Genomic DNA, 19,590 nt, shown 5'->3' on the forward strand with positions numbered 1-19,590 from the left:
CGTGCGCAGCTGAACCTGCACCAAGAAATGAGTGGCAAACAATCTGTACGGGTAAGATTCAGTCCAGGGCTATTGCGCAGTAATCCTCTTCTCGGGAATGGGAGGGGAATTGTTCACAACAAGTTAAGCCACTGGGCAAGTACAAAGTGAACTCTAAAATCACACTAGCAGGACTGCACGGTAGTTGCTAAAAATTCCTGGGAAAGGTTTCTTGGACAGCACCGCGCCTTGGTACGTGCACTGGGAATTGGGTTCAGGCCATTGTCCCGCCCCTCTGGGGCATTTCGATGCCTGCCTGAAATTGAAACTTGCACCGGGGCTCTGCTGTGCCTGAAGGTAGCGTGCTCACAGGCACATGGCTTCCCTGTAAGGTCCCTTTGCTGACTTATAAATGTGCTGCCGAAATCCTGTGCTGGATCAGTGCCCTCTGAAGAGGGAGCTGTGCAATAGGGATTTCCTATGTCCTAATTCAAGTTCTGTTTTGGAGTTTAAGAACAAACAAACAAAAAAACGGAACTGACAATTGACAACAGGTTACTTGATTTTAGCCACATTTTCTTCAAGCCCCACAGATCACTGTTCATCTTGATTAATCCTAATTCACTGAATACCTGATGTCAGAACTTAACTTGCTGTGTGTTTATGAATGCAGAAATCATTCCTTGAGTTTGGACTACAGCTAAACTGTATCGAATTGCTTCAGTTTTCAGCTCCTTGGCAAACGGGTAACAGCCAGATCCTGAAAAATTGCTCACGAAGCATTTGAATAACTCAGCACTTCAATAACTGAAAGCTGCTGGTACCCTGCATCAAATGCCAGGGTTCTTGGCTTTGGCAGTGCAGTAATCTGGTGGGAAATGTGCATCCTCACGTAGCTGAGCTGGTCAGCTTCTGCGGGAGGCTGTCTGCGGGAGGCTGTCTTGCCTGGTATGAAGCTTCTGTTCTCAACTGCTCACACTCTGTACCTTGTTATTCATTTGCTATTCTGGCCTTTTTTGTTTTTCTGTATTGTTCTGCTTACACTCTTGGTGGGCATGTATATATTTCATATATTCCTCAATGATCAGAGTATGCTGTAAGCAGCTACACATAATGGCAAGTATAGATACGTACCCAGTAAGAGCATCTCTAGAGAGGGCTGCCAGCAAAGGCACAGTCTAAATTTGGGTCCCTCCTCCTCCCCATCAAGTAGCTAATGTCACCTGGAATTTCACTGGGCTATCTGTACGTAACAGGAAGTGTGGGAGAAGAGAGATGTGTTGTTTTTTAGGTCTTCCAATGCTAACTGCAAATTTGGCTTCTCAGTCACCTGAGGCAGAAGGGTGTTTCCTTGTAGGATCGGAGAGATAACTGGCTTGCTCAAGTAGAGGCTGGTATGCCCTCTAGTGTATTGTTTATTATTAAAAAGCAGTAAGCTTCAAAAAGTACAGCTTCCTCCCAGCCTTTTGGGAGGCTGTTCCAAGACCTACCAAACACACTCTTGGGCTGACAATGCACTAGAATATATAATTTCTTTTTGTTAATTAACTTACTCCCAACTTTGCCCAGCTGACTACACTGTGAATAGCTGGGGTATCTATAACCTTTGTTTGCAACTACCCAAACATTTTTGATTTTTTTTTTTCCTTTGAAATCTCCCATTACTTGTCTTTTTTCTACTGTAGCAGCTCAGAGTAAGGACTTCTCTCCTCGTGAATAGCTGTTGCCCAGAAAGGTAATAGTGCCTCAGAAATTAACCTGAATTAGTGATTCACAGAGTTCAATGCACATTTCAGCATTTGTTTCTAGCTTCATGCCCTTGTCTGTGTGAGCAGTTTAAACAGTAGCAGAGGGACACTAAAACTGAAAGTGTCTGCAGTGCACAGAGAAGCCAGCTTAGGAAAACAAGTCATAGTGTGAACAAGATCGTGTCAATCTCTCTCTCCTAATCCATTTCAGAATAAAGTCATGCCCAAAGCCCTTGCTGCTTCTGCACTGAGGGTGCAGAGTATTTGTGCCATCACAACTTGCCTTACTTTGAGCTTACTGTTCCTCTGCTGCTAGCTGTGGTCTTACACCACCCCGGTTGTCTTCAGTGAGAATACACCTGGAGCTGGAGACATAGCAGGCTAAACCAAAGTCACCCTCTCCCGTCCCAAAAGATTCAGGAGGAAACGAATGTGCACGCTTCCCAGCTTGTTGCAAGCCCGTTGCCTACATTGTCTGGCTTGGCTGATCTGAAAGTACACCTGCGTCTCTCCTCAGTGCAGAAAAGCTTTAGGCAAGCACATGCATGCCAGGGCCGAGACCACAGCATGGTGTTCTGCTGCCCAGCTGGCTGGCCTCCGTAAGCGCTCAGCACGTATTCTGCAACAGCACCTCTTAGTGGGCTGACAGCACCTCAGGGGTGACACGTCCAGCGCAGTCCTGCGTGCAATTAACACGGTAGGCAGGCTACAATTAGTGAAAGTGTATACCCAGGGAAGGTATGGCACTAAAACCACCAAGTTTCTTACAGCAGTTAGCTGCCTACCAGGTACTGCCTACCACAAGAATCACATACCTGCTACCTGGAAAGATCTGAGCACCCTCTCTCCAGTGACAGAAGCCACCCTGGAGCCTAGCAGACCCTGAGACAAAACTGTCAAAGTGACAAGAGGCTATGCTGTAGGTGATCCTCCTGCTCCCTGGGGACGATGAGCCAAAACAGGTGAGTTGACACCTTCCTGCTCCCAGCCCAACCTCTCCTGAGACTGGAGCCGCAACTCTTTCATACCAGAAGCACGAAGCTGTCCCAGTACACGCTCACAAGTAGAGAAGTATATAGGAGCAGGTCTCTCCTCTCACCTACTGCTTGACTTGTAAATTCTTTGGAGCAGGGGCTGCACCTGAGTCTGCCTGCACAGCATTTAGCATAATGAAGTCCAGCTCCCTATTACAGGGCCAAGGCCTTGTCAATGCCAGCGGCTTTATAGCCTTACTTTCTTCCTTTGCAATTCCCTAAAGCTGTGCAGCTGGAAAAACCTCTTATTTCCTAGGGCAGTTTCATTATTTCTGACACTACAAAAGGTGAACAGTTAAGCTCCAGAAAATCTCTTGGGTATTTTGTAACAGAACTTGCTCAGCTACAGTTCGAAGCATTTAACTGACCCATTTTTTTTTCATTTTTTTTTTTAATAAAAGTCATCAGCCTGGGGCCATGCATGGTTGTAATTTTCACCCTGACAGATGAGAGACTCATCCCACCATGCTACTTCCATGAGAGAACAGCTGGAAAGCTGTGATACAGTAGTTATCAGTTACATGGGGATGCTCCCTTCCACGTACCATTAAAAGCACTGAAGAGCACGTGTTACAACCAAGTCAGGAGACTGGATTTCTGTGTGTACAGTTAATAAAAAAAGTCACCTGGACCCTCTTTGTAGGGTACAGTTCATATACAATGAGATCAAGTTAGCATCAACAAAGTTTGTCTGGGCTTAGGCAGGCCCCAGCTTGGATAGAAACCTGCCCAAAGCCACCATCACTATTTTCAGTGTGATGAGGGTCACTCAACCATCACTCATAATAGACAAATGAAAAATCCCAAAATCCTTTTCTGTTTGGATGCTTTTTCAGGCGTGCCAAGCTGCGGTGATTGATGTATTTCACAAACTTCATAGTTTCTTTGTCTCTGTATACCAGGGCCAAGCAGTTGTCCTCTGGGTTCACTGTCAACAGCTAGAAGACACAAGAGTAAGGGAAGAAATTAGTTTCAAAAATTGCTTTGCCCGAGTCTTAAGGTTTATAGCGAACGCTCGCCTCTCGAAGCTGAGCCCAGAGCTACACCCATGAGCTGTAATTCAGGCAGGAAGCTTGAGAGTAGACATAAAGCTCCTGTGTGATACCAAGCACCCCCAACATTATATTATCATTACGACAAAGTGTAATCATGCCTCTCAACTCTAAACAATTTGTAACTACTTTGCAGCTAGTAACTGAGCTCCTTACCTCTTCATCTTCACCTTTAGCGATGTAGGAAGTAAAGCCACCATATTCTGGATCCCAGTCTGAAAACAGAACAGAAGGATTCTGAAAGAGTTGAACACTGTCCAGACTCCACACAGCGTTCTTGGAGACGCAATTTTCTTACCCCACTCAGCACAGTGACTGGATCCAGGATTGTCCCCGGTTTACCTCCTGACCGGCTATTTTTTCCCCCTTTATATTCAGAAACAACTTGAAGCAACCATGCAAGATTTGCCTTTTAACACAGGCAGGCCTTTTAAGGTTGTTTGGCTCTCTGCTCCCCACGTGCAGAACAGTTTTGCCTTAGCAGATATGCAAAAGGATTTCAATTCAAGCATGTGCCAGGTGGCTTCAGCCATGCATTCTGGGCTTATCTTGTCAAAAATGCTTATGTTTATATTTTTGTTTTCACCATTATCCAACTAGCAATCAACCTAAAATGCCTTGACATGCCTAAAGAAACTTTTAAAACCCCTAGGCTTTGTGAATTGGAGGCAGTGATGGTTTTGATGAGCAAAAAAGCCAAAAGGAACACTTTCAGCAGGCATTCTGGCTACCTGACCCTCCACCGTGCACAGAGCAGTGCTGTAGCGGGAGGCGAGCGAGTGCCCCAGCGAGCCCCCCAGGCGCCACCTCCTGGCTGGAAGAGGAGAGGTCATGGGGAAGCAGAGTCGAAGCTGATCCCAAGGCCTCACCCCCAAATCTGTGTGTAAGGACCACCAAACCCAGTGCTTATGCAAAAGAAACGATGAGGATAAAATCTACAAAACCCTCTTAGGTATGAAAAAGCATGGAAGTTTCTGCTGCTGTAGCAATGCTGGGAATTCAAAGTCCTTCCGTTAGGCAAACCTTGTCCAGGAGCACGCCACATCTTTCTCTTTCGTCCACTTACCTTCACAGCCACAGAAGAAGAGTAGGTCGAGAGCAAATTCAGTTGCTTGAGCATCATGGACTAGAGTGTAGTGCCCGTTGGTCCAGCGTCGCAGCTCCCCTGCACACACAGGGGTACTTGAGCCTATGGGAGGGAACAAATGTCTCAACAGGCAGGGAAAACAACGAAATTTCACAACAGCTGGCTCCTGCTAAACTCCAGGCATGTGGGGAGCAAGCCCCTGCACTGTTCACAATGCTGTGAAGCCCTCTTTGCTGGCAAAACATAAAGGGAAGAAAAAGTAAAACATCTCAGTCTACTTTTCTAGAGGTGACTCTAAGTTATGCCCTTTGTGCAATGCGGGGCAGAGGTGGGGGATGACAAGATTTGCTCTCTGACAGGTCCAACAGGCGACGTGGTTTGGTTTAACCAGTTCTTGTGTTTTGTGGTTGTCCCCCTGCACCACCCCAGATTTACAGTAGGGCTCTGAACTTTAAAAGCCAGCAACAACCTGTCTGCTCTGAAAGTAAACTGTGAAACCAGCAGATGCTTCAGGGAAGATAGTGCTCTGAACTCACTCTTCATGGGAATCCCAGGCAGGTACATCAGAATTTGGGAAAGCCTTTATTTTCTCATGGCCCCAGCTCAGTTTTCAATCCAGGCAGCCTCAAACTATGCCTTCCTCCTACACGACTTTAAAATCACACAGCAGGAGCATTGTAGATAGAGAAAGCAAAATGACTAGCTGTGGAAATCAGAAAAAAACAAAGCTTTTGTACCATTTAAGTGTTTGGGTGGGATTTTCAGTAGGACTCGGTTTTTGATTCCTTTTTCTTCCAACGTCCATAAAAGATGAGCATTAAAAAAAATCTACCCTTAAACTTCAAAGCTACTGCCTTAAATAAACAGCACCAATCCATGATTCCAAAATTAGTATTATTGTTTATATACAGTATCTTATTGCTGGCAGTTAAGTGGTTGTTTAGGCTGGCAGCATTTTCTGAAAGGTTAAATCTTACTTTTAGGTATTAGTTTTCTAAATCCAAAACTACCTTTACTTCTGATCTCTTCACTTCCTTCTATTTGATTTGGTCTCTCATATAAAAATCTATTTTATATGAAGCAGGAACATGTGGATGTAGAAATCGTGTAACTATTGGCAAAGGATTATCAGGCAATCAACACCCTTCCCTCCTCACCCATGCTTTAACTCCTGCAGAAGTCTTGTCCTGTAGACTTGGGGCTGACAAGGTCTGTTCAAAATGCTGCTCCAATGCATTATTTTAGTCCAAATTCTTCTGCAATGGTCACTTTTTTTTTTGATACCCAATCTGACATGCTCCAAATCCCATGCTTGTGCCCTGCACTCGTTGCAGTACAAGGTGAAATTCTACTTCCATGACAATCTCTGGGAATTCTGCTACCAAAATCCTTAAAGTCAGGATTCTGCTCTAGTCCCTTCATGCTGCTGCTGCTCCACTTACCGTTCTGCGTCTCGCTGTCTTGTGCTTCGGGGATGTCGTCAGGCTCGTTGGGCGGATGGGCACTGCCATCAGCGTGTTGGTCAGTCCCATCCTGCTTGGGTTTGGGACTGCTGTGCTCAGCACTGTCTGCTGCTCTTCCTTCCCCAGCATCTTCATCCTCATCAGAAGGCGCCAGGAAGTGCAGCTTTAGGCCAGTGAAGTTGGAAAGCAGTAAAAACAAAGCCTCCGAGCGTAAGAACTGCAGGAAGTTCTTCAGGATGTCAGGGAGGCTGTCTTCCTCTGCTGCCTCGTAGAGTCTGAAAGACAGCACAGGTATCAGCAGTGGAGAACCAATGGCCACATTGGTCAGCGCAGCCTCATAGCAGCTCTTGCTTGGCATGGTGAGTAGAAGCAGGATGCTGTTATTTCCTACCTTTTGTTGGGAGGCCCCCGGCTATTCCACTGGATGTCTTCGTTCTCCAAAGCTTCACACAGTAGTTGAAATTTCTCTTTCTAGGAGAGAAAGAGCAGAAACTTGAACATTTACCCTCCAGGTCTCTCTTGGTGTATTATAAGCAGCCATCCTACACTCATAGATAAGGCACTTTTTCTTTAACTTTTCAGTGCCTCCTGAGGACTGCTGAACTGAGGGGCATAGGCTAGGCAGGCATTGTGGATTTTCAATGCCAGTGTCTAATAGGTAGGAAATGCTACTTGATTTTCTTCTTGGTGAGAATGTAATTTCGCTGAGATACAGATGCTCAGTAAACCAGGGGTAAGTCAGCCTTGAGAAGCAAAGCCTTTCAAGTAAGACAAAACCATTGTGGGTATTGGTTTTACATACAGGTCGAGTTCCCTGAGTGCTCCTTAGCTGCGAGAGCTTGAGGGACAGGTAAGGACACTCCGGTCATCACAGGAAGGATGATGTGTTTCCATCCTTCTGCTTTGCTTCTAGTAGGAAAAAAGAATGGTAAAGCAAAGTTTTTGGGTTTTGATGTGTCCCTACACAGCAGTGTACAGGCAGCGATCAGGTGATCCAACCACAGAATCACAGAATGGTTGAGGTCGGAAGGGACTTGTTGAGGTCATCTTGTCCAGCCCCCTTCACGGTGTGAAATAAGGTGTTTTAGTTGCTGTACAAGCAAGGCCTTTCCCAGCCTGCGTGATGTGTGGTCACTACTAGCCCTGAGACCCATTCTGGCAGACCACATCAGACGGAACCATGGTGCTCACCTTAAGAAAATCCTTCAGGAGAATTTCTGATCGCTCCTCAAATTCCTCCTGGATTTGAGCTTGGGAGTCCATGTCCAAATAAACTAGGTTGATCCACTCATACAAGATTTCATGCTGGAAGGGAAATGGACTTGAATAGTGTATTTGCAAAAGTAAGAATGATTCCCCAGTTCCTCTTTGCCCAACTGGTCACTGGGCTAGATTCCACTCCCAAGACACCATTTATTTCTTTTTTTAATTGCACAAAGAGTATTAGCTGCATTCTCTGCGCTGTTGTTGGCATGCACGAAAGAGATATACAAGAGGGAAACTAGCCACAAATGTACGGACAGAAACAAAAAGAATGGGATAAGTTAAAGATTAAAGCATCCCCAAGCATTGGTGTGTCCCAAGCAGGTACTCCAGCTGACATGAAAGAAATGGAAATGCAGGCAAGCAAATCTAGGCTTGCTACTCACATCATAAGGGATGTGTGGGCTCCTGGGCAAGGGAGCTTCAATGTAGGGCGCAGGTCTGTCTATTGGTGGGCCGTGAAACCAGCCGCTCACTGACAGGCGGCACTTCTCCTCCGACAGGATCTCTGACACCTGTAACAACGTTGAGCAGCGCGTTACTGTTTAGACCACATAACATTTAAGGGCTAGTTGTAACAGGCTACAAAGACTCATCGTAAGATGCAGACTTGACTCCAGAGAGCCTACTACACGCAGACAGAAGTCAGACAAGGGCTAGGACAAACTGGGTTATTCTCTGAGAGAGGGCTAAAGCAAACTCTGATGCTCAAATCCGTTGCAGATTTCCAAAATCCTAGCATGAGCTTCCAGCAGAACCCACTCCCCCCCTCTGATAGCTTGAGCAAAGGTTGAGTCACTTTATTATTAAAAGTAATGTCAGTTTTCCACCACTTGTTCTGTTGAAGAACCAGCCAGCACAGGCTGCAAAACTTAGCTGCCACAGGTTAATCTGGAAACTCAGAATACAGATGAGCATGTGGGCCACAGCAGGCTATACTGGTCTCATTTTTGTCTTTTAGTTTTTAAAAACTGCTGTAATACAAGCTATCATGAAGGGCACTTGCCTGATGCCTTTGGCTCTGGATTAAACCTTTCAGACTAAGAGCTAATCTTTTATCCTGGCACTTAAACTAGTCTGTGGAAACCCTTGTTTTTCACAGTGATAGTCACCGTTAAACGCTGATTTAATCAAATTGTGCACAGACTTAAATTGGGCTAAACTGAACAGCTGCAGATTCGAGGGTGCTGAACTGTAATGGCGGTGTGAAGAGAGCCATCCCCTTACAACTGGTTGCTAGCCACCCACTGTCATGAATTTCTGAACAGCACATGAAGATTTTGGAATTTTTTCTTCCCCAAGATGATGGAGCTAGATGGATGGTTTAAAGCTGCCTTTGTCAGTTCCTTCCTCCTTAAAGCCACTAGCCTTTAACACACAGCACTTAGCATAAATATCTGTTCTGACTGCCTACACTTCTCCCTTTTCCTTCTCCCCAACCCACCAGGACTGTTATTACACACAGAATGAATAACCACAACAGTGAGAAAAAACAAAATGAATAAAAGGCAGCTCCTTGCCTGGTGGAAAGAGACTGGAGACACTTCAAAGAAAACCAGCGTGTTCCACGAAGGCATTAATGACTTGATGATTTTCTGTGGCTGAAAGTGTTCTGAGGAGGAAGAAAGCATATTCTGGTTAAGGTAAGAACTGGCGCTTGCTAGGAACTGACATTTCTCTCTGACTTCATGACCTTGTGACTGCTGAGACACCCGGGTGTAAGGGATGGAGCTCAGAGCAAGAGCTTGATGAGCAATCAGTGAACTTCTGTTGCTGGAAAGGGAAGTTATCTCTGTCATATTAAAGTTCCAAGCACAGTTACTGGCTTCACTTCTATCCTGCTCCCACTCTTGGCTCTTGCAGAAAAGCAGGGAAAAAAAGGATTCCCCTCTTCATTGGCCTCTCCTTTTCCTCTGCTGTCACCCACTGGCTTTGCCTGCAAAGACTACTACAGCCCCTCTCCAAGGTGCAAAGTTTATCTATATGTCAGCTTTTCTGAATTAAGAGTAAATTATTTATCTTCCTTGTACTGCTTGAGGGCAGAGTTGCTGCAAGGGGTACATAAGCTCCACCTTTTTCAGCCACCTGAGGCTGTGCTCCAAGCTCTTACCATCTGTGCTAAACAGGTCCAGCGTCCCCCCATCGCTTTTCTCCCAGGGTGGCACAAGGTACAGGATAAAAGCAATCCTCCGACCCTCCAGCTCATCGTCGTGGCACAGTAAGACATCTGCAATTACACACATTTTGCTACAGCAGAACCTATTATACATACAATTAATTTCAATGGCTGCTTCTCAGCTGTGTCCCCACAAGGACACAAGAAACAACGTGCCCTTCCCAAGAACTGTAGTGTCACCGGTCGGCATCACCAACACAGCAAGAGCAATGCTGTGGGATTCCACTGTAACTGATGGATTAACCTGCTCTGAAGATGCAGCCGGTTACAATTCTTGTCACCCACCCTCTGCAGCTATTGCTGGGTACAGTGGACAGGGATTCCTACATTAATCGGGGATTCAAGGTCTGATTCTTTAATGCGCCACTGCCCTTTGAGGAGGTTTGTTGCTGGAGGGGGATGGATCTCTAAGAAGAGGCCAACAGTTGGTTGTGCAGAAAACTTCAGAGTTAAGAGCAGTAAAAATATCTCCGGCCTGAGGTGATTTTTCATGACTAAAAGACTAGGCGAGGTGACATTTTACCATCGGACTTCACAAACCGCACTCAGGAGCTGCACACCTCTCCCTGCTGCACATGGCACTGAGCACACACGGGGCGAGGCAGCAAGCTCAGGCTGAACATCTCCAAAAAGGCAGGGGCTTGCGACAACACTGGGCCCAGTCAGAGCTACCAGCAGCATGACTGCAGCGATGGCTTTTCCGTAATCTGGACTTCACGCGTTTCTTCTCTGATTGTGACTTTTGCCAGCTTCTTGGACCTTCTTGGCATTAGAAGGGGCTAGCAGGGGGTTTGGTGGGTCTTCTGCAGAAATACAGCTCCCTACACACCCACAGAAGCGTCAGGGAAAGGACCGCTGGCACACTGACCGGTACACTCGTATTTAGCGCAGGAGATGTCGATGGTGGGCTCCAGCTCGATCTGGGTGACGGCGGACAGCCACGCTCGGACGTCTCCGCTCAGCGCTCGCCTGCAGAGCAAAGCACAAGGTAAGGCAGGCCCAGGGCCAGCCCCGGCTCCTTCCCCGAGGATCCCCAGGCCTTTACCTCAGCGCGGCGACGTGCGGCTCCAGCCGGGCCCCCAGCTCCTCAGACTGCGGCGGCCCATGGGAGGGTAGGAGGGAAGCGGTTAGGGCAGCCCTGCTCCTGGCCACCCCTGGGGCCCTGCTCCTGGACACTGCTGGAATCTCCTGGACACCCCCCGGCCCCCAAACCCCTGGTCCCCGGGCTCCCCTGGGCCCAGCTCTCCGGACCTGCTCCTGGACCCCCAGGTCCTGCTCCTGGACAAACCCCTGGCCCCCAAACCCCCCATCCCCTGGTCCCCATTCCCCCCCAGGCCCCCTCCAACCCACCATCCCTGCTCCCTGGACCTCCTGGTCCCAGACACTCTCCCATCCAGTCCCTGCTCCTTGGCTCCCACTCCCTGGACTACCCTAACCCCAGATACCCCCAACGTCTGACCCCAGACACCCCCGTTCCCCATCCCCTGGTTCCAGAAACCCCCTGTTCCCCATCCCTTAACCCCAGAACCCCCCATTCCCTGACCGCCATTCCCTGACCCCCATTCCCCATCCCCATCCCCTGACCCCAGACCACCCCGGTCCCCATCCCCTGACCCCAGAGCACCCCGGCCCCCATCCCCTGGCTCCAGAAACCCCCCATTCCCCATCCCCTGACCCCAGAAACCCTCGTTCCCTATCCCCTGACCCCACAAATCCCTGTTCCCCATCCCTTAACCCCAAAACCCCCCATTCCCCGTCCACTGACCCCCATTCCCCATCCCCTGACCCCAACCCCCCCCGGTCCCCGTTCCTTGACCCCAGCCCCCCCCAGTCCCCGACCCCAGGCCCCCCAGCCCCATTCCCCGACCCCAGGCCCCCCAGCCCCATTCCCCGACCCCCCCCCGGCCCCATTCCCCGACCCCCCCCAGCCCCACTCCCCGACCCCAGGCCCCCCAGCCCCATTCCCTGACCCCCCCCGGCCCCATTCCCCGACCCCCCCCCAGCCCCACTCCCCGACCCCCCCCGCCCCATTCCCCGACCCCCCCCGGCCCGCACCTGCCGCAGCGAGACGAGGTCGTTGCGGCGCCGTCGGAAGCCGAGGCCCAGCAGCTCGTCGCTCAGCGCCGCCGCGAAGGCCGGGCTGGCCAGGAAGCGGGGCAGCACGCCGTGCCGGAACGGCGCCGGCTCCACCGACACCGCCGCTGCGGGGGGAAACGCACCGCTGTCGGTACCGGGGGCACCGGAGGGGGGAACGGGGACGGGGGGGGGGGGAAGCCGGGCTCGTACCGTCCCGGAGCGGCTCCCCGCGGGCCCAAGCCGCCGCCGCCCGCTCCCTCAGCGCCGCGTCCCCGAGGGCAGCGCAGAGCTCGGCGCTCGCCGCCCGCCGCCCCCGCTTCTCGCCGCCGCCCGCCGCCGCCGCCGCCGCCCCGCGCCGCTTGGCGCCCATGGCGGTCCGGGAGCCCGCGCCGGGAACTACAACTCCCAGCGGCCCCCGCGGGCAGGAGGAGCGGGAGCGGCTGCGCCTCGCCTCGCCTCGCCGCCCCTCTCTGTGGTCGGAAGCGCGGCGCGGGCGGGTTCCGGGCGGTTAATGGCGGACGGCGCTCCCGCCGCCCTGCTGCCCGCGCTGCCCTCGCCGCCATGTCGGTGGTGCCGCCCAACCGCTCGCAGACCGGCTGGCCCCGCGGGGTCAACCAGTTCGGCAACAAGTACATCCAGCAGACCAAGCCGCTGACCCTCGAGCGGACCATCAACCTGTGAGCGCCCCGCCGGCGGCCGGCCTCGCCGGGGGCTGAGGGGAAGGCGCCAGGGGGAGGCTTCTGAGGGCCCTGGGGGGCTGCTGAGGGGTCCCGGGGGCCGCTGAGGGTGCTGCGGGCAGCAAGGGAGTCCTTTAGTCTGGAGCAGAGGAGGCTCAGGGGAGACCTTGTTGCTCTCTGCAGCTGCCTGAAAGGAAGGTGTGGGGAGCTGGGGGTCGGCCTCTTCTCACAGGTAACCAGTGATAGGAGCAGAGGGAATGGCCTCAAGTTGCGCCAGGGGAGGTTCAGGTTGGAAATGAGGAGACATTTCTTCTCAGAAAGAGCGGTCAGGTGTTGGGACGGGTTGCCCAGGGAGGTGGTGGCGTCACCGTCCCTGGGGGTGTTCAAGGAGAGGTTGGACGTGGTGCCTGGGGACATGGTTTGGTGGGTGATGGTGGTGGTAGGGGGGTGGTTGGACCAGGTGATCTTGGAGGGCTTTTCCAACCTTAGTGGTTCTGCGGTTCTATGATTGCAAGGGGTCAGGGAGAGGCGGCACGGAGTGAGGGGTGGCCCCTCTATCCCTCCTGGGGCTTTTGGGGTGACTCCTGGGAGAGCAATGGGGCTCTGCTGCCTTTGGGCTCACATAGTGTGGGCAGCAGCATGGGGTTAGATCCTGCTGCTGCCGAGCGGGACGGGAGTTTTAATTCAACTTCACAGCGGTTACTACCTGACAAAGTTTGTATCTATGGCAGAAAGCAGTTATTTGCTACATGTACTTTCATTGCATGAGAAGGCATCTATTTCTGCTGCCTTCTCTGAGTAAACTCTGATGCATTCTTTGGGAAATACGCCTGGCAAGCTGCAAAGCAGTAAATGTGAGCTACGATAGTCAATATTCACTGTTAGCCGTTAATCAAACAAATTAGTGCTTACTGCTTGGTATAGCTGGGTTTATTCACAACTAGAGTCTTATTGTAGAAGTTTAAATGTTAGTTTCTAAGGTTGGAATATTTTTGTGGTGTTTCTGAAGAGAAGAATCAGTGGGAAACTATTATCAACTTTTTTTTGTAAAGCATAAGCTAACGGTTTTGAGGTATGAACTAATGTACTCACACACATGTAGGGTATTATAGGGTAACTCAGTGGGTTATTAGTATGGCTCTCTGGGAGTCAAAAAGAAAGGAAACGAATGGAAATGTAGGTGGTTCTAAGTGCAAGGGGAGAAGCTTGCTCGTGAAGGTATCCGCAGTTAGGAAATTAATTTTGGCTCACTTGTGTACCTGAGAATGGCTCCAACAACTGGAAGTGGCTTGTGATTTCTCTGTTACTTGCATTTAGTTGTACAGTAATGTTTTTCTGCTGCCCTCTGTGCCTTCTTGGGCTGTTTAATTTCTTGCATTTGGTTTTCCTTTCTTCTGATTCTTCTCGCTCTACTCAGTCCCTGTTACCTATAGAAATCTCTTCAGGGTACGCTGTGTCGTCCCTAGAGGATGCAGAGGTCCAGCACCTAAGCCACCTGCATGATCTGCTCGAGCTCTTCTTACCCCAGGCTCCCAGCCCTGCACTTGACACTCAGCATTCCCTTTCCGTGATCCAGGCATCTCGTTTTCCACTTCAAAGCAAAACCTCTTCTAACAGTTCAGTTCTCAGGCTCTTCATCGCTCCTGCAGAAACGGAGGCTGTCCTCTGCAGCTTCCAACCTTTCCAGCAGAGTTTTTCTCTCCCATCCCTTTCCCAGCTCCTCTCAGAGCCTCAGCTGCCTTTGCTCTGCGGTGTGCAGGTCAAAGCTGGTTGCTGGCACATCTGGAGTTCTCTGCCTGCTTCTGAATCGGCACCATGACAGCGTGTCCGATCAGCCTGGCTTCCTGCACTTGTATCTCCTCGAGCAGATCTTGGTGTCATGCGGGAGCTGTGACTCAGCTTGCCAGCGAGACCTAGCCCAGGACAGTGACTGAGTGACCGTTTGCTCAAGCAGGGATGGTTCTGCCACAGGGCAAATGCTGTGTGCTTGTGATTTAAATCTATTTTTCATGTTATACGCTATATTTTTTTTTTCCTTTGTAGATATCCTCTTACCAACTACACCTTTGGTACAAAGGAGCCCCTTTATGAGAAGGACAGTTCAGTGGCAGCTCGCTTTCAACGCATGAGAGAGGAATTTGACAAAATCGGCATGAGGCGGACAGTGGAAGGGGTTCTGATCGTACACGAGCATAGACTGCCCCACGTGTTGTTACTGCAGCTGGGGACGACTTTTTTCAAGCTGTAAGTCTCGGCTTATTGATTGTACCTTCTTAATCCAACCTTAACATCCCAGACCTTGAAATGTTCTTATTAGAAGCTAAAACACGACCGACTCTGATAGGTATTTTGATAGGACATAGTCTGGGAAAAGGTTTTTTGGATGACGAAGTTTTCCTCTAAAATATATGTGTTTGACTCATGAGCGGGGGTCACTTTGGTTTTGGACCAGCTGGAAATCTTCATTACAGTGCATCAGCATTCCTGTTTAACACTCTTATCAGAGACAGGGTTTTGTTCTTACGCTGTTAGGAAAGCTGTTGTGCTTAAATACCCCTATGGTATGGCTGCAGAAATGGTAAAGTGAAGCTCAGGGCATAAACCCTGATAAACGCGGAATGGGATCCGTTTACAAAACTACCGGGTAGGCTGGATACAGTAAGAAAGGCATTTGAATTTGTGAGGAAAAACATGTCAATTGCTTTAATAGTTATCGCTACTGGAGTGAAATTTTAGTTTGGATCATACGGTTGTGGTGGTGGAGCTTGTTTTCTTGTTTTAAACTGGGTGGACTGGACTTGAGACGAGTTACAACCAGGAACACAAGCAGCGTGTGTTTTTAACACTTGTGTTTGCCCTCAAGTGATGGAGAAAAATCTAACTTGATATCCAGATGCTTTTTTGACGTCTTGATTTGGGGTGTGTATGTGGACTAAATAGGCTAGACTCTGACCATTTTTCAAAAAAAACTTGTGGTGATGTAAATGTCCTTTTATTTTTTCATTAATTTTGCATTAAATGCAGGATGGTTCCCCACTTGACTTTTATGCTTCTGTATGCTTCACTAAGGGCTGTTTTTGAGATTAGAACAACTACAGTTGATATTTACAACCCTTTCTTTGATTTCTGATGGTTTTGTGTTGTTGTTTAAGTTTCACCTTTTAAGTGCCCCGTGCATTAACAAGTGTACTGTCATACTTTTGTCCTATTGAAGTTAAAGTCTTGTGTACAGTTTTATTTTTCAAAGGGACATATGGTAGCCCTTTTAGCTTTGGCGAAGGCTATTCTTTTGTCTTCAGCTTTGACAAGGTTAGATGTGGAAGTTCAGATGCAAGAGCCTTGAGTGAACTTGTAGCTCCCCGCCTGGAAGCATGTCCGAACTTACCTGTGAACGTCTGTAAATACTGTAACACGTAAACCTAGCTTTAATCATTGATTATTTTAACAGACCTGGTGGTGAACTCAATCCAGGAGAAGATGAGGTAGAGGGGCTCAAACGCTTAATGACAGAGGTCTGTTTTCTTTTGTTATGTTGCAATTCTGGAATGTTATAGAATGTTGAATTATTCTAGTGTTAGTTGAATAGCCAAAGAATTAAAGTAGTCTCCTTATCACTTTTGTTATTCTGATGCCTTTGTGTTTGGTTGTAAAATGTTCTTGGGTAGCTAACAAAGTAAACAGTAAGTTCTCGTTTACCTGCTTGGTGAGAGGGTGACGGGGCGGTCCAGTGGCAGCCCCCCTACCTACCACTCAAGTCCTGTGTTCGTTTGCAGCTTTGCTTTTGGGCTGGCTTCAGGCGAGTGAGCCTGCAGGTGGGCAGTAAAGTGTGTTGCTGAGCACGACTGAGGGCTAGTTTTTGAGACAGTTAATAGCTTAAATGCACTCCACTGAACCTCAGTTAATATTGTCAGGTACCGTAACATGGCATTTTGTTCTTCCTGTCGGTCGTGTGGCCCTCAGTACAACTGAATGTAGCGTGGAATTTGAAATGTTTTCTAAAGTGTCCTTGTCCTGTCAAGAGAGGTTTTTATGATAAAATGTCACTTTACACAAATATTCATTAAAAAAAAAAAAGCTGTTCCAGAGTAGTCCTGATCTACATCCCTTATTACAGCAAGTCTTTGTGCTTCCAGTGTATGTTTTCTAAAAATTTTTGCTTGGGGTATTTAATTTTGACTGTAACTGGGTATTTGATAGATACTGGGCCGTCAGGATGGTGTTCAGCAAGACTGGGTGATCGATGACTGCATTGGCAACTGGTGGAGACCGAACTTCGAACCTCCGCAGGTGAGCATTTCTATATTGATCACTTTTGCCAAAAGTTTTCAACCTGCCAGTTGGGCTTTTAGACTGCCTGCTACATGAGCCATTCGTTTTTCTGTTTTGTTTTTTTTTTAAATCTATTTCATCTACTTCCTGTGACTGAGGACAAACTCCAAAGTTTTTCTTCTGGAAACTCCCTCTGCCTCCTCACACCTGTTTTGATGGGTGAGAAAGCATGGATGTAATAGTTTCCAGTCCCTTGCTAAGCTAGGCACACCATTTAAACTCATTTAAGCTATTTTAACCACAATGGAAACTCGTTCACTGGTACATATGGAGCAGATGCCCTGTGACTAAAATGGTCTGGCCTGACTGCTCCAGTTCTGAATGCTTCGATCCTGAGAATACTTGCTCAGTTTGCTATTACACATTTCTGTTCTGTTGGGTTAACTGGTAATGAGTATTGGTACCTCTTGAGATCCTCCGGAGAGTTGTGAAGGCAACGGCATTCCTTCTTGATCCTTTCTCACAGAAGCTGTTTTCATTATTTGTTGACATGAAAGAACAATGTTGGACGTGCTGAAAACTTGGACAGTGCTTGATAACTTATAAATGAGCATTTAAGAACACACTGTATTTTCAAAGCTCTGTACAACCAAACTTTTTATTTTTCTTCCAGTATCCCTATATCCCAGCTCATATTACAAAACCAAAAGAGCACAAAAAGCTTTTCTTGGTCCAGCTTCAAGAAAAAGGTAAGTGTTTGTTTGCAACAGAATATTGTATTTATAAAGCTCTAAATGCTTGCAATTCATGCAAGGAAATGTGGTAGCAAGTTCATTTTCATATGCTTGCAGTTGTTTATAGTTAATCATTTAAAAAAAATCTGGTATCAGTTTTGAAGCTAGGTGATCCTTTGAACACAAGGTCCTAGTAAATTCCCATTCCTGCTCCCATATCGTGTGTACAACTCTGTATTTAACTGTGAAGGGAATAAACCTGCTCTAGTACTACAGTGCTGTATGTAGTGATCTTGCTTAGAGATTGGGGGGGTGATACCTTGTCTGAATGCTTGGTGGATTTTTTTTTGTTTAATATTAATCAACTCACATTTATTTGTAGCTTTGTTTGCAGTCCCCAAAAATTACAAGCTGGTTGCTGCACCGTTGTTTGAGCTCTATGACAATGCACCGGGATATGGACCTATTATTTCCAGCCTTCCTCAACTTTTGAGCAGGTATATTATGTTCATATGTAGTGTAGTTTTGGGGAACTTTGACTAGTGCAAGGCTAGGCACTACAGAATCAAATTATGAAAAGGTTGCAGCTATCCCAAAGAGCTTAGAGTCTGTCTCAGACAAATTGAGATGGATGCATAATGTCAGGTGAAGAGCTGAGGGACACGAGGACGTATTAGATGGTGTGGACACTTCAGAGGCAGTGGTTGCATCTTAGCAGCACCAAAATCCTATTTGGCAACTTTAGCAAAGGAAAACCTGAAAGATAGTGGGGGCAAAGTTGCGGAAGCGTTAAGTATCAGCTTCTTATAAGTGTTCGGGACAGTGTGGGAGGAAAAGCCAAGATGTTTATTTGAAGCACTGAGTTAGGTGTTGTGTGTTTTGCCCCGTCTAGTCCCAATTTTGGCATTTGTTGCTATGGGGCCTTTCCCCCTCCCTGCTCTGTCTAAAGGTAGCAGATACTTCCTCCTGAGTACCAGGGAAGCACTGGCTATTACACAGCCAAACTCCAGTTTGGCACCAGTGAAACGGCTTCATCCCAACCAAGGACATCAGGAAGCTGAGATGGAGCCTTTCTTTCGCTTTGTGAGTGTGTGTCCAGTGCTCTTCTGTCTGCTGGGAAATGTAGTTGACAAGAATTAGCTCTTCTTTTGAGTCTGCCTGCTACCTTTCGAGTGTGTATAGCTGGCTCTGGTAACAGAAATGCTGTGAAAGAGTTGCTGATGGGTTACATAATTCTCACTGGTATTTTCATATCTGTGAAGCTCTCTTAAGAGATGAAATAATTATTTCTTTTGCAGCCTTAAGAGACTGATGTGCAATGCTAGCATTGGCTGTTAAAAATAACGCTTCTTGCTATGCTAAAGTTGTCTTATGGAAAAAAAAAAATCACTTTTCCTCTGTCAGATGGAGTCTTATCAAGGACAAAAACAAAACGTATGCTTATTCATTCCAAAATGTCAGTTAAATAAAAACAACACAAGTCTCTCATGTGGTATAACCCTTTTAATTTTAGGTTCAACTTTATCTACAACTGAGCTCCCACGTACCCGAAGAGTCTGATAGAAGAAGCCGTCTCTGTGAGCACAGCTTTAAAATGTAGAGAAAAGAATGTGTGTGACAAGGATTTTTTTTATGTTGTTCTTTACCTGAAGTCCACTGAACTTTCTATTGTATGAATAGAGAAGTGAATCTCAACTGTTTAAGTAGTGGGATGGCAATGTGATAGATATCAGTGTTTTAATCACTTTTCATTGTAATACTCACCATTTTTTTTGTACACCATTAAACAAAATGGGTCTGATTCTGTTTGTCTTTCAGTGTGTTTTTTTTTTTTTTTTTTCTGTGGTTGTCTTCTACTTTTAAGAACACATTTTAAGATTTGTTACTTCCCTGGAGGAATACAGAAAACCTTGAGAACAAGAGGAGGATCTGACCATTCAGGGCACATTTGGATGCTCCAATTTTCATCCCTGAGCAGAGACTTAGTCTGAGGGAGAGACTGAAAAGTACAACTGGGTGCAATATAATTTTG

At 47.7% G+C, this 19,590-nt stretch overlaps 2 protein-coding genes across 2 annotated transcripts; one reads left to right on the plus strand and one right to left on the minus strand.

Moving 5' to 3' along the window:
• Nucleotides 1-3,132: 3,132 nt before the first annotated feature.
• OGFOD1 (2-oxoglutarate and iron dependent oxygenase domain containing 1) lies at nt 3,133-12,280 on the minus strand. Its single transcript, XM_067004682.1, has 13 exons — nt 12,089-12,280; nt 11,858-12,003; nt 10,848-10,894; nt 10,671-10,771; nt 9,737-9,853; nt 9,147-9,238; nt 8,013-8,141; nt 7,555-7,668; nt 6,755-6,834; nt 6,343-6,638; nt 4,880-5,002; nt 3,970-4,028; nt 3,133-3,699 (listed from the first exon to the last, which is right to left on the minus strand). Exons 1-13 carry the CDS (start codon nt 12,246-12,248, stop codon nt 3,538-3,540), a joined length of 1,626 nt encoding a protein of 541 aa, XP_066860783.1. The 5' UTR covers nt 12,249-12,280; the 3' UTR covers nt 3,133-3,537.
• A 69-nt stretch (nt 12,281-12,349) lies between these two features.
• Nucleotides 12,350-19,359, plus strand: NUDT21 (nudix hydrolase 21). The gene is made up of 7 exons (XM_048078601.2): nt 12,350-12,555; nt 14,599-14,799; nt 16,004-16,067; nt 16,753-16,842; nt 17,498-17,573; nt 17,941-18,055; nt 19,072-19,359. Exons 1-7 carry the CDS (start codon nt 12,440-12,442, stop codon nt 19,091-19,093), a joined length of 684 nt encoding a protein of 227 aa, XP_047934558.1. The 5' UTR covers nt 12,350-12,439; the 3' UTR covers nt 19,094-19,359.
• Nucleotides 19,360-19,590: the final 231 nt, after the last annotated feature.

The sequence above is a fragment of the Anser cygnoides genome, chromosome 12 (genome assembly GCF_040182565.1).
Source record: "Anser cygnoides isolate HZ-2024a breed goose chromosome 12, Taihu_goose_T2T_genome, whole genome shotgun sequence".
Taxonomy (NCBI): Eukaryota; Metazoa; Chordata; class Aves; order Anseriformes; family Anatidae; genus Anser; species Anser cygnoides.